This window comes from Stegostoma tigrinum, chromosome X (genome assembly GCF_030684315.1).
Source record: "Stegostoma tigrinum isolate sSteTig4 chromosome X, sSteTig4.hap1, whole genome shotgun sequence".
NCBI classification, from domain to species: Eukaryota; Metazoa; Chordata; class Chondrichthyes; order Orectolobiformes; family Stegostomatidae; genus Stegostoma; species Stegostoma tigrinum.
The window spans coordinates 4,201,630-4,215,593 of NC_081404.1; the positions used below are offsets into that span (position 1 = coordinate 4,201,630).

The following is a 13,964-nucleotide window of genomic DNA, read 5'->3' on the forward strand; positions in this document are numbered from 1 at the left end:
GCCAGTGTTGAGATAGTCAGTGGAAAAGCTGCCAAAGGATAAGTCAAGGCGAAGAGAAAATGCATTTTGAAAAGTCCATTAACTGATACATTCCCACACTGACAGGCTGGAGACAGTGTATGGAACCTCTATCAGGCGGGCTGAGTTGGAAACCAGACTGCAGTATCTGAAGGTAAGTGACATCTTGCTGTGTTTTGGGCCTCGGAGCATTTACTTAAAGGGGACCACGATCATCGAATGAAAGGGCAAAATTCACACACTCAGGCTTCCCTGGTCCTGGAGTCCCCAACCCATGGAAATAGTTTACCTTCATCTTCTCTGTCACTATCTTGAAGACTTCGATCAGATCACCCTTTTACCCTTCTAAATTCTAGAGAAAACAGGCCTCATTTGTATAATCTCGCCTCATAACTTAACCGCTGAAATCCAGGTATCATTCTTGTAAACTGGTGCTGCACTTTCTTCAGGGCCAAACCATCCTTCCGAATGTGCGATGCTCGCAGTACTCCAAGTGGGGTCTAACCAGAGTTTTGTACAACTGCATCTTGGGCTTCCTGTGCGTGACCTCATTCTTTGATCAAGTGGGCTAAGGGTTTGAAGTACCAGACAGTTTTAGCCCAGGAACCAGAGAACAATTATCCAGGCTGACACTCCAGTGCAGTGCTGAAGGAGGGCAGCTCTGTCGGTGATGCTGTCTTTCGGATGCCATGTTCAACTGAGATCCCATCATGCTTTTTGATAGCTATAAAAGGATCCCATTAACACAATTTGGAGAAGAGCAGGGGACATTTTCCCTCGGCGTCCTGGCCAATACTTGTCCCTCAACCAACAAAACGGAAAAGTTAAAACCAAAAGTGGAAAATGCTGGAAAAAACTCTCCGCAGGTCTGGCAGCATCTGTGGAGAGAAAGCAGAATTAACATTTCACGTCCATTTCAGGAACAGGTTCTGAAGAAGAGTCACTGGACCCAAAGCATTAACTCTGCTTTCTCTCTCCATAGGTGCTACCAGTCCTGCTGAATCTCTCCAGCAATTTGTTTTTTTTTTGTTTCTAACTTCCAGCTTCTGCAGTTCTTTCTTTTTTGTTTTCTTATACAGATCACAAAACACATTTTCTGGTTGTTACCTCATTGCTGTTTATAGGGGCTTGCCGTTTGCGCTAATTGGTTGCTGTGTTGCTGGTATTACAACAGTGAACACCTTTCAGTGGCATTTCAGTGACTGTAAAGTGGTTTGGGATGCCCTGAGGTTGGCGGAAGGCGCGATTGGAATGCAAATTGTTGTGTCAGGTTCTTTTGGGGGGACTTGCTCCTGAACCATCCCTCCCCGCTCACCCCCTATCCCCAACCATGATCTCCTCAGGGCTGTGGCACCTCCGATTCTGGCATCTTTTCCGACTGGGTCCATGATTTCTCACAGGCTTACTGCTGTTTGTGTTTTGCAGCAAACACTGCAGGAGAAATGGGAAGAGTACAGGTCCCTCATGGTTCAGGAACAGAGACTGGTGCGCGGTAAGTGACTCCTCACTTTCTTCTTCATGGTGGGGAGGGGGAGCGTCCAGGAACAGGGAGAGGTGTGTGGTCTTCTGTTGTCTGTGACCAAGCTACTTTAGAGTTGTGTAGAACTGAGGAACTTGGTTTCTTGGTGGAGTGTTATGTCCTGGGTTACAGTCACCACCAAATAAACACTGATTGATTGTAAAATAAACAGCATTAAGCTTTTGACAGATTCCTCGTCTTGGCATTGGGGCCACTTGTGGCTAAGTCCAAACCTAGGATTTTCCCCAGTTTGCCCCCTTGGATCTTATTCATGCAATCTTTTAGCTGGAGAGATGGGGACAGTTTGAAGAGGATTTTGCTCAGCTTGAACATTTTCATGGACTGTCACGCAGATGATAAGGTCATTGCATACAGTCCTTTTTGGTGGGCAGTTTGGCAGGGCTCAGGTACAATGCCCACAGCCTGAAGCGGGCACATTGGTGCCAATGCGATTGGCCCAAGCATGATGCGCAGTGGCAGTTACAACCGAGAAGCCTTTTTTAATAAGAAAAACATGGCAGCTGGCATTTTCTTTGCACTCCCCTGCTCTGTCTAAATGTCCCCATAATCTGCTCCACTTACCCTGCAATGTTGGAGAGCTGAACGCTGCATTGGCATCGGAACAAGGCGCGAAAATGGCCCGCAAAAGTTGGCGCACTTAACATGCCTTTGTCGTCAATGCCCATGGCAATGGCAAACGGTCTACGGCATTTGCTGAATGTAGGTGCCAGGCTACAATACAAAGTGACAGCGCACGCGGTGGCACAGCATTGCACATGGCTTGCTGAATACTTGAACATAAAGTGGTACCAATGCCTCCCCCCTACCCCCCCTCCCCCACCCAAGGTGGCCACGTTCAGAATTCCAGCAACTGTTTCTTCCTTCACTTGCTGCATTTTCAGCCATTTGTCCCCTGCCTGCTGCTAATCATTCTATTTTGTGCTCACCACTGACTGGGTACTGCCTGTGCACAACACCAGCACAGAACCATTAGAGAATAGGAACAGGTGTAGGCTATTCAGCCCGTCAAGCCTGCTCTGTCATTCAATAATGATCATGTCTGATCATCAATCTCAATACCCTGTTCCCACTTTCTCCTTATACCCTTTGATCCCTTTATCCCTAAGAACTATATCTAACTCCTTGAAAACATTCAATGCTTTGGCCTCCACCGCTTTCTGTGCCAGACAATTCCACAGGTTCCTCACTTTCTGGGTGAAGACATTTCTCCTCATCTCACTCCTAAAAGGCCCACCTTGCATCTGGACTCCCCAGTCATCAAGGACATCCTTCCCGTGCTTATCCTGTCTAGTCCTGTTAGAATTTTATAGGTTTTTATGACTTTCCCCCCATTTTTCGAAACACCAGTGAATGTAGTCCAAACTGAATCAGTCTCCCTTCATACGTCAGTCTGGTAAACCTTCGCTGAACTCCCTCTATTGCCAGAACATCCTTCCTCAGATAAGGAGACCAAAACTGTCTGCAATACTCCAGGTGTGGTCTCACCAAGGCCCCGTACAATTGCAGCAAGCCATCCCTGTTCCTGTACTTGAATCCTCTCACGATGAAGGCCAACATCCCATTTACCTTCTTCACCTCCTGCTGCCCCTGCAGGCTTACTTTCAGTGACTGGTGTAGAAGGACACCCAGGCCTCATTGTACCTCCCCCTTTCCCAATCTATCACCGTTCAGATCAGTCTGCCTTCCTGTTTTTGCTCCCAACATGGATAACCTCACATTGAACCACATGGTACAGCATCTGCCATGTATTTATCTCGCTCAATGTGCCCCAATCACGCTGCAACATCTCTTCATTCTCCTCACAGCTCACCCTCCCACCCAGCTTCGTGTCATCTGCAAATTTGGAGATATTACATTGAGTTCCCTCCCCTAATCCATTAATATATGTTGTGAATAACTGGGATCCAAGAGCTAATTCTTGTGATACCCCATGAGTCAGTGCCTGCCACTTGGGAAAATGCCTGTTAGTTCCTACTCTATGTTTCGTATCTGCCAACCAGCTCTCTAGCTACGTCAGTATACTACCGCCAATCGCATGTGCTTTAATTACATGCTAAGGTCTTAACTTTATCGAAAGCCTCCTGAGGATATGTTCCAACCATTTGAATTAAAACCATCTGTATTTGCCATTCTAATGCCCTGCAGTGATTAGCTCTCAGTTAACCTGCCCCAACCAGGAATTGAGCAAGCAGCTGTTGTCTTGAGTTGAACCCAGCTCCTCACCAGCTCATTGATATGAGGGAGGTAACCTGCCAGATGGTGCAGTACGCCAAGCAGTGCCCAGATTTTGCAAACCATTTTGTTCAGTTGAGGCCATTCTGGCTTTCAGCCCTCGTCTGTGCTGTTCGATTTGAGGTTGGCAATGGGAATGGAACTACAGCAGCCCCTCCCCACCTGCAAACCACGGGAAAATGGTGGGGTGGGGCTGCCATGTTGAAAAGTGTCAGTGGGGTGGCACGATCAGACTTTACTGTGACATCCTCAGATCACAGGACAACGGAAGACCAGAACGGATTTGGTTCACCTAGCATCTTGACGGTCTCATGGCTCAATGGAGGTGGCTGATTAATGATTGCAACGAACTGCCATCAGCTAATCCACAATAGACTGAGACATGACATGAGGAGATGGAAGACTTTGGAAACAATGGGACAAAATGGCCTGTTCCTCCCCAGCCTTTCATGGGACATGGGCATTACTGGGCAAGGCCAACATTTGCTGCTTATTTGTGAATGCCCCTTGAATTGAGTGGCTTGCCCATTTCAGTGGGTGGTTAAGAGTCAACCACATTGGCTGTGGGTCTGGAGTCACATGTAGGCCAGACCAGGCAAGGATGGCAGATTTCCTTTCCTGAAGGACAATAGTGAAACTGATGGGTTTTTCCAACAATTGATAACAGTTGTCAAATTGCCCCCTGAAAAAAATTCACCTTTGAGTGAATCAATCCCATACTTTCCACCAGCTCCCAAATGAGTCGGTTCTGTCAACTGACAATTTGAGATAATCTTTCTGCAGATTAGCTTGGAATTTAGCACATCCCCACCCCCAATCCATCAAACAAACCCCATGTCCCCTGGTTGGACAGTCCTGGACAAGGTGAAACAGCTTATTATTATTACACATTATCTCATGCCTGTAGCAGGGTATCCAAAAGTACGGGTCAGTACCCGAAATGGGGTCGCATGCCGAAATTGCATGGATATGAAGTCTGAGGCAGAAACGGCCGCCTAGGAGCTCCACTATCATTTACTACTGCTGTCCCAGTTCCACTGTCCCTGCTCTCACAGGCCTTTATCTCTTCCTGCACCCACTGCAGTCTTGCTGAAGGATTGCGACCATTTTCAAGCCTGGGAAGCTGGGTCACAGTTGGGCGAAAGTTTGGGAAGCACTGCTCAATAGAATCCTCATCACTCTGCTGTCACCTCTTGATCCTCCCTTCAATCTCCACTCCTAAATCCAATCCTCCCAACCCTTCAGTCTTTCTGCTCACTGTCTTCTCCATTCTTTACTATCTTGTTTTTCTCTTCTGGTGATCAGATTGGCATGTAGCAGCCTCAGGTCTCATTGCAGCCAATGTCTTATAAAACAGCGGGATTACCTCACTTCTTGTCTAGCTGGTCACACACCTGGCATCTGGTTTGTTTTGTTGAGTCTTTGGAATAGCTCTAAGTCCCATGTAGATTGCTGATTCTCACTGTTTTGGTGCAGAGGCAAAGAACAGGCACTTACTTACGTAGTACCAAAGGGCGTCGTTGCCTAGAGACTTGTGCCCAGTGGTCTAAGTCTGACCTGGCATGGTGTCCCTGGCACCTATTTGAGGACCACCATGTCTGAATCCAATCCTTTAAGATGCCCGTTGTAGCGAAGGGCTTTGCTTTATAAGCTGGCACTCTACGCGCACTCTGCCAATGCTGGTTCCCTTGATTCAATGGCAGGTATGTAGACCCAGTGGAGAGACTGGTTCTATAAGTCTGTCACGAGGTTAATGGAGCTGGACTTGGCTGCGTGAGTGGAAGGGTGCCAGTCTCCCAGAGCCCCGAGTACCAGCATAAAAGTGGCAAACCCTCTTTGTCTGTCGACCTCACCGCCTGGTGTTTCTGCCCTCTCTCCAGGCATTGTGTCAAAAGATCCAAGTGTTTATGACGCTTTCGAATCGGTGACAGCGAGCCTTTGTGGCCAAACACACTACCTCAGCCCTTCCGCCCAGAGGCAGCCCGGCTCCGGTGGCAGTACCCGCAGCAGTGCCATGGAGGGCGATGATGAGCCCATTTATCAGACTTGTATCTTTGACCCGTTGGACATGGGCAGTGACGACAGCCATGGCAGCGAGGTGGTACTTGCCAAGAAGCTGCTGACAAGGAGTGTAAGCGCCAAGGCTGGCCATAATGGAGTCTCCTCTTCCACTTGGGATAAAGGCAACAACCAGAGCGCCTTTGGAACGCTGCCGAGGAAGTCCAGGAGGAAAAGCTTGAGGAAGAGGCTGCTAAAGTATATCCCCGGACTCAACCGTTCTGTGGAAGAGGAAGAAAGCCAATTGTAGGCCGAGGGGCAGCAGCTTTATTTATTGTGATTCCCTGACTCTGCCGCTAAAATCACATGGAACAGCCAGCACCAGGAGGATTACCAAGAGGCGAGGGTACCAAAGTGCTTTGACTGCAAGTCTTTGTATAGTGAACAGCAGATAGGTGGCACAGAACTGCCTGAGGAGCCAGTTGGACAATATTAACACCTTCAAAAAGCAAGCTTTCAGTTTTTGCACTGCCTTTGGGGAGGGGAGGGGTTTGTAAGATTTAAGTATAACTATTTTGCACCTTTCATAAGAACCAGTGTTGGGTGGGGAGGGGAGAGAACTGTTCCCTTCACTTGTGCCCGAATATAAGACAATTGATTTCCAATTGTTACTCCCCTGCCATCCCTTTAACTGCAAGGGAGAAAACTTTCCGAGCTACAGGGAAAGAACAGACTCAAAGGGCTGACCTACTCCTGCTCCCATTTTCCAAAAACAGGGAAGGGTGGGACTAATTGGACAGCTCCGCCAAAGAGAGAGTGCGGGTCTTGTGGGCTGCTGGCCTCTTGCTGTGCCATGTCATGCTGTGATGCTATCTCACCCAAAGGGACAGACTCCCGCCCAGGGCTAGGGGGGAGGGTGGGGCGCTTCCTCTGGTGCCAGAAGCTATCTTGGTACCTTGCCTGGCAAGGCATTCCTCAAGCTGCGGGCATTGCCACCCATGCACTAGGGCACTCATCTATCGAAGCAAACCAGTCCTGGTGAAACTGTTCGTGTTTTGTTTTTGTTTTGGCTGTAGTGCGGAGTTTATTGTTCTTTGAGCCTGGCCACCATTTTCTTCACAGCTCCAGGGCGTAGTAAGGCGATTTGGTCCTGCGGGCTATGACTGACGTTACTCCAGAGTCTCAGTCCCACCTTTGCCCAAATTGAATCTTTTCACACCCTCCACCTCAAACAGAGCAGCTGCAAGCCATTCAGCCCCTTGAGTCTATCCCATCACATTGATCTGTTCATGGGTTGAATTCCACGTCCCTGCCTGACTGCAACTCCCTCACCCCCTCCACTCCCCGACAGCCAAAGTCAAAGTCATGGGTCGACCAGACCAGGTAAGGATGGCAGATTTCCTTCTCCAAACAGTGAACCAGGTGGGGCTTCTCCAACAGTAACACAATCATCATTAGTGAGGCCAGCTTTATATTCCAGTTCTATTCACCCAGTTTAAATTCCAGCAGTGCTGTGGTGGGATTTGAAGTCATATTCCCCACAAAAGCCTTAACTGCAGCCTCTGGGTTTTGAATCGAGTGACAGTGCCACACCCAAGAGATGGACTTGTGTCTTTTCATCAGAATGGCTATTGGCGGCAGTTTCAGAAAAACCCCAAATGGCTCCCAAAATGGTTTGCCATGAAATTATCTTCCTAAGCTAGTCACCAGTCTATGTTCCAGCCCCTGGCAACACATTGTCCGTAGAGAGAGTTGACAGCGAGTTCAGTATATTACAGGCTATTTCAGTTTAATGGTGGTTCCCATGCTATCACAAGCAATGGTACATCTGCAATATTAACCAACCATCAAACCTGTGCTGGCATAAATTTGTGCAGATAATCCACGTGGCATGGCTTTTCAAGAGCAGCTTTTTCAAATCTTGCACAGTGATTTCCCAACTTTCATCTGCTCTGAGCCCATTTGCAGCCACTGTCAGCCTGTCAGCCCAATGGATGCCAGTCCCATGGGGAGGAACTTCTCTATACCCAGTTGGATCCCAAATACAGTCTCAAAGAGGGAGCAAGAGACAGTGAGAAACCTGGGTATACTTAGCTTGCTGCCCCACAGCCTTGATCTTTTTTTTGGATCAAATGAGTTGTTTTGGCTCAGACAGTGGGATCAGGTGGGATTCCATGGAGATCATGGATTGAATACCTAAGGTCTTTTCCCAAGGGTAGGGGAATAGATTTAAGGTGAGAGGGGAAAGGAACCTGAGGGGCAACTCCTTCACACAGAGGGTGGTGTGTGTTTGGAATGTGCTGCCAGAGGAAGTGGTGGAGGCTGGTACAGTTACAGCATTTAAAAGGCATCTGGATGTGTACATGAATAGGAAATGTCTGGAGAGATATGGGCCAAATGCTGGCAAATGGGACTATTTGAATTTAGTATATCTGGTCAGCCTGAACCAAAGGGTCTGTTTCCATGCTGGAAAACTCTGATTCTGTGAATAAAAGCAAAGTCTTACCAGACCATAGGACTGCTCTCTCATTCGAGAGAGAGAGAGAGAGAGGCGGGGAGATGGCTGGAGGTGGTTTATCCTGAGGGTCACCACGCCTCAGGTGAGAAGGAGAGTCATTCATGCTAACCTCAGTAGGAATAGAACCCATGCTGCTGGCATCACGCTGCCTTGCAAGCCTCCCACCCGAGCTAACAAGCCTCCCCTCCATCGGATAACATCCCACGACTGGGAGCAGCTGGTACAGTCATGGTAAGGGCTTGAGTACTGCAGGACTGAAGAGGTTAACAAAGTGTGGCCACCGAATTGACCAGGTCATTGTGCCTTAAAATAGGTTTGTACTGACTGACAGTGCTGCTGTATAAATAGTTCTGCAGTCGTGCCTCTATGCAGTGACCACAAAAGCCGACAGACACTAGCTATGAGGAAAAGAAATCTATTACTGACAGGACATGGTGTGGGAACTGTCTGCTTTCAGACTCCAATCTTTCACAAGTTGAAATGTAGTCAAGGCAGGAAGCATGTGGAGGGGAGGGGGTGGGGAGAGCGGCTGTTGGGGAGGATGTCTACATCAGATGCGATAGGCTAAAATCAGAAAGCTGGTGATGCAAAGGAAGCCTGTCAGTAACCTGAAACAATAGGTTGGCTGAAGGATGGCTGCGTCCTGCTTCGGACTGCAACTCATCTAATTAAGATTAGGTTTGCACTTTATCATGAATGCTAAGGCCTGAAGGCTAGGCCTTGGACCAGCTGCCATAGGCAATCGATCTTTGTTTAACCTTTGCCTGATGGTGTATAACACCTGGCGGTAACTGAGGAATTCAGCAAGTGTTGAGTGAAGGGTGATACTCAGAGTTTGGATTTTGGCAACAATTGGTGTTAAAGCTCCCAATTTTTGTGCCTTTTTAAGGTCAGACAGGAGCTAATTTTTTGTAATGTCAAGCAAACTACCTGCCTCCAAATTTCCAAACAAAACTCTTCGGTGCGTAAGGAGCCAGAGTAACCCATTACAGACATGATGTTACGGCTGTACAAGGCATTGGTGAGCCTACATTTGGAATTTTGAATACAATTCTGGTCACCCTGCTGTAGGAAGGTTGTAATTCAACTTGAAAGGGTGCAGAAAAGATTTACAAGGATGTTACCAGGACTGGAAGGTTTGGGTTATAAGGAGAGGCTGGATCGGCTGGGAGTTTTTCCCCCCAGGGTGTGGGAGGCTGGGAGGTGACCTTATAGAGGTTTATAAAATCATGAGAAGCATAGATAGGGTGAACAGACAAAATATTTTCCCCAGGGTAGGGGAGTGCAAAACTAGAGGGGCATGGGTTTAAGGTGAGAGGGGAAAGAATTCAAAGGGGCCTGAGGGGCAACTTTTTCACACAAAGGGTGGTGCATGTATGGAATGAGCTGCCAGAGGAAGTGGTGGAGGCTGGGACAGTTACAACATTTAAAAGCATCTGGATGGGGACATGAATAGGAAGGGTTTTGAGGGACATGGGCCAAACACTGGCAAATGGGACTAGTTCAGTTTAGGAAATCTGGTCAGCATGGATGAGTTGGGCCAAAGGGCCTGTTTCCGTGCTGCATGACTCTAACACATCAGCCAAGTAGATATTATCATTATTACCCAAATGGCTCAAACACCAGCATTGTTTCTTCTGAGATTGAAAGATGAATTCAAAACCCATCCTTGGGACAAAACAGAGGCTGACACTCGTAGTTTCAGTATTGAGGGAGTTCTGCATTAGCAGAGGTGCTTTTGTTGACCCTCCCCGTGAACACATAGGCTCCCGTGATTTTAATCGGGAAGAAGAGCAGGGGGGTTCTCCCCAGTGCACCTCCGGAGCTGATCAGCTGCTAAAACTGTCGCTGTTGCTGCTGTTTTTGATGTGCAAATTGGATGCTGGTTTTCCTGCATGATATCAGGAGCTCTGCTTCCAAAGTACTTCATTGGCTGTGATGCACATTAGGACGTGTCTTGAAGTCATGAGACGCAATATGTAAATACAAGTCCCTTATTATTGGCTTGGCTAAGTTCAGACAGTAAGAAACAGTTGTGTTTGCCCAGCCAACTCTTTTGCGCCAGATTGCACTCGACAGAATTGGGATGCAAGAAGCAGACTTCAGTTTAAAAAAAACTTCAGAGAACATTGGAACTGCAGCAAGGACAGTTGATTGTCAACCTTCATTCTTAGACCAGGCAGATAGATTCTGATTGGTTGGGAGAAGAAATTCATACAAACATTGTACCTTTTGCAAAAGAAGGAGGTCATGGAGACAGCCAGACTCTGCTGCATCCCCATGGAAACCCCCTGACCAATCCGAATCTCCTTGCCTGGTCGGAGACTGAAGATTGACAATTAATTGTTCTTGCTGCATTGCCAATGGAGACCCAACCAATCAACACCCCCATCTCATTGCTGTCTAAAGTGGTGTCTCTTTTACTCAATCTTGCTTCGTGAGTCCTAGTTCAGTGCAAAATAACTAGTTTCTAGTCTCCTTTAAGCAATGTCCACGTGTTCTCATTCCCTTTGCTGTGCTTGCTTTTAGTCTATTTTTTCGAATTCTGAATACCAAGGACACCGGTTAGCACCTCTGCCTAGTGCTGGGGCTGAACATTGAGCTTCATAGACAATGACCAAAACCAGAATGGTTCCCAACAGCTGAAATGTGTGGATACCTCCACACGTGCTACAGACCATGATTATCAGTGGCGTGGCATTTAGCTCCATCTGCACAAGCTTGATCCCACCCCTCTTCATCTCAGCCCTTTTTACCATCGTGTTTATTTCCCTTCCTCTTAGAATGGATGCATGTTATTCACCTCTACCACTCATAGTAGTAGTGAATCCCCCTTTTCAGATTGTTCTCTGAGAAAGAGCATACTCCTGAATTTCTCATTGGATTTCGGGTTGACTAGCTCACATTCAATTCTTGAACTGCACTGCAAGTGGAAACAATACCCCGTGATACAGTCTCATGTCCAAATTGAAACAAAAGAAGTGACGCGATTGCAAGATGTAACCTCTCACGCATTCTGGTGTAGACCATGTACTATGTTCAGCTTTGAACATCTTGAGGCAGGTATCATTAAAGCAAATACTGCCATAGTCCTGCTCTCGCATTAGAGAGAGGCGACTGGTGGTGGTTTAACCTAAAGGTCACCACACCTCAGGCAAGCAGAGAGGTTGAGGAAGAGAGACCTTCATAGTAATCTCAGTCAGTGCAGGAGTTGAACCCATGCTGTCAGCATCACTGTGCATTCCAAACCAGCTGTCCAGCCAACTGAGCAGTGCTTGAGCCAGTTTCACTGCATTACAAAGCGATGCTGCTTGTGGGGAGATAGTCAGTTTTCCCTTAGCAGGAGGCATTTGTTGGGAGCTTGCCATTGCATTATTGTCATACAAACTAAATGTAGCCAGCTTTTAAGCCTGACATTACTTTAGCAACACTTCAAGCGTTGTGCCTTCAAAGAAGAAAACAAAGATAGAAGCTGGCTGTGGTTCAGTTTCAGGGAGGTACCTTTTGTGTTCAGTCAAAAGTTGACAGTTTTATGCTACATGTGGAAATTGGGTCATGTGGAACCAAGGTGGCTCGATGGCTTTGAGATAAAGATCAGTTGAGATGAAATTGAATGGCAGAACAGGCTTTATTGAACAAAGTGACTGCCTGTTCCAAAGAGCTTTAGAAATTCTTTGTATCATTAGGAAGTAATATCTTATGCCAGATGGAGATGCACAATGGAATGGCAATTTTATCATTGACAGAAAAAGGATCATCTTGATTTTTATGTTACATGTTTAATGACATAGGAAGATATTCTTAAGCTAAATTGTGTTCAGGCATTTAGTTATGACATGCTGGAGCATAATACTACTACCCTGAGTTCTTAGGGACCTAAAGCAATTGCCAGTTGAGCTGTGAAGCCAGTGAGGTAGTTTGGGTCAGAGCTAAATTTGTCTGGGCCTTTTTTCTTTCAGGTGGCTATGGCAGCCTTCTGAAATGAACATATTCACTTCCCGATTACATTCATTTCTGACTTAGGCTCCTCAATCCATTGGCAAGTTCTGCATCTTGAGCATTGCCAGCTGAAATTCTTAAGGTTGTGGTGCTTCTTGTGCTCCTGATTTGTTCAGATTCCACCACCCCACTGCTCTGACACTCCATTACTGAGCCCGACTGAAGTCCCATCTGGCTGAGGATTCACCCCTAGTGTTGCCAAGAGATAGTGCATGTCAGTTAGTCATAGACCAGTCATTAGCTGTTTAGAGATAATGCTACAAATCCTTAAACATGTTCATATCCATCTCTTTGCCTTCTATCTTACTACCAGAGAAAGGAATTTAATCCAAATATGTTAAGGACTTGTACAATAACTGCACAGCATGACTTCTAGGTTCCAGCTTGTAGCTTGTCTCATCTAAAATCATTGTCCTGTTTATTTAAATATACACCGAGTCACTATTGTCTCCATGCAAGTTCTTGGTTACATGTAATATTTTGTAAATATCCTTCTTCTCTCAATGTCTAATGTTTTACTAATATTTATTTTAATATTGTATTTTGTGATGTTCTGTGTCATAATAAATTTTCTGAAAAACATTTGCCATTAAAAGCAGCCAGCATTCTCTAAACAAACTGTCAAGCTTGTTTGTGAAATTGGTTTTGACATTAATATTAAATCAAATTGAATCAAATGTGGTTGTCATCTGTTTGCAATGAGAGAGGGTTAATAAGGAGGTCATGCACTGGACTAATGCAAGAATAGGGAGCACATAATAGATTCAGCAAACAATGAGGAAGGTAAATGGCATGCTGGCCTTTATTGCAAGAGGACTGGCCTTCAAGAGCAAGGAACAAAACCAGGAAGTGCTGGAGAAACTTGGCAGATCTGGCAGCACCTGTGGAGAGAGAAAAACAGAGTTAACATTTTGAGACCAGTGAGCCGCCTTCAAAAACTCCTTCAGCTCAGCCAATCTGTAAGTCCTCCCAGCAGCAAAGGTGGGAGAGTTTCCGGGTCAGCCACCCTGCAGAAACCAGTGGCAAACCAGGACAACTCTTTGGATTGGTCCGTGCTTATGGCCCAACTGTTGGGAATGAGGACAGGAGAAAGGACAGACAGTCTGACTTTCTGAACAGGAGGGATTCTAAGGCTCTAGAGGTGAAAAGTACGTGGACTGGTAATTGAAAGCTATTGTAAAGGCTGGTATATGGACGATAGAGCAGACTGCTTTGCTTCTGCCACACAAGTAGCTTCTGATGGCTTGAGACAAGAAAAGCTAAGGCCTAATGGTGCTCTGCACAAGACAGTACTATCAGTGAGATACTCTCTTCAAGCAGAATTTCAACTTCACATCTTTGAAAACCTGCCAGCATTGTTTGTCGCTCTATACATTTGTATTTTGTACAGCAACAGGATGCCTCCTGCAAACCATGGGGTGAGAACCCATTGCTGTGTGTGATTGTGAAGATGCTCACTCAGGGCAGTGTTTGAAATGTTGCAATCATGAGCTATCATCCATGAGGCAAGAGAGAGAGAAATGTGATTAGCTCATAATTTACCCTCAGAATAACGATGGGGGCAAGTGACAGTTATTATTTACGTTTAGAAGGTGTGCAGTTTCAAGCAGATGCACAATTAAATGCTCAAGTTCTAAAGTTGCACCAAGTCCAAAAGTC

At 46.4% G+C, this 13,964-nt stretch overlaps 1 protein-coding gene across 2 annotated transcripts in view; it reads left to right on the forward strand.

Moving 5' to 3' along the window:
• Positions 1–12,890, forward strand: part of LOC125448337 (general receptor for phosphoinositides 1-associated scaffold protein-like) — a 39,670-nt gene extending 26,780 nt beyond the window's left edge. The window contains exons 6-8 of one of the 2 annotated variants that reach the window (XM_048523595.2): positions 106–172; positions 1,444–1,510; positions 5,671–12,890. In XM_048523595.2, coding sequence (XP_048379552.1) covers positions 106–172; positions 1,444–1,510; positions 5,671–6,098 — 562 coding nt within the window. In that variant the 3' untranslated portion in view covers positions 6,099–12,890. The remainder of the gene's footprint in view (positions 1–105; positions 173–1,443; positions 1,511–5,670) is intronic. The other variant, XM_048523594.2, reaches the window with a different exon arrangement.
• The last annotated feature ends 1,074 nt before the right edge of the window (positions 12,891–13,964 follow it).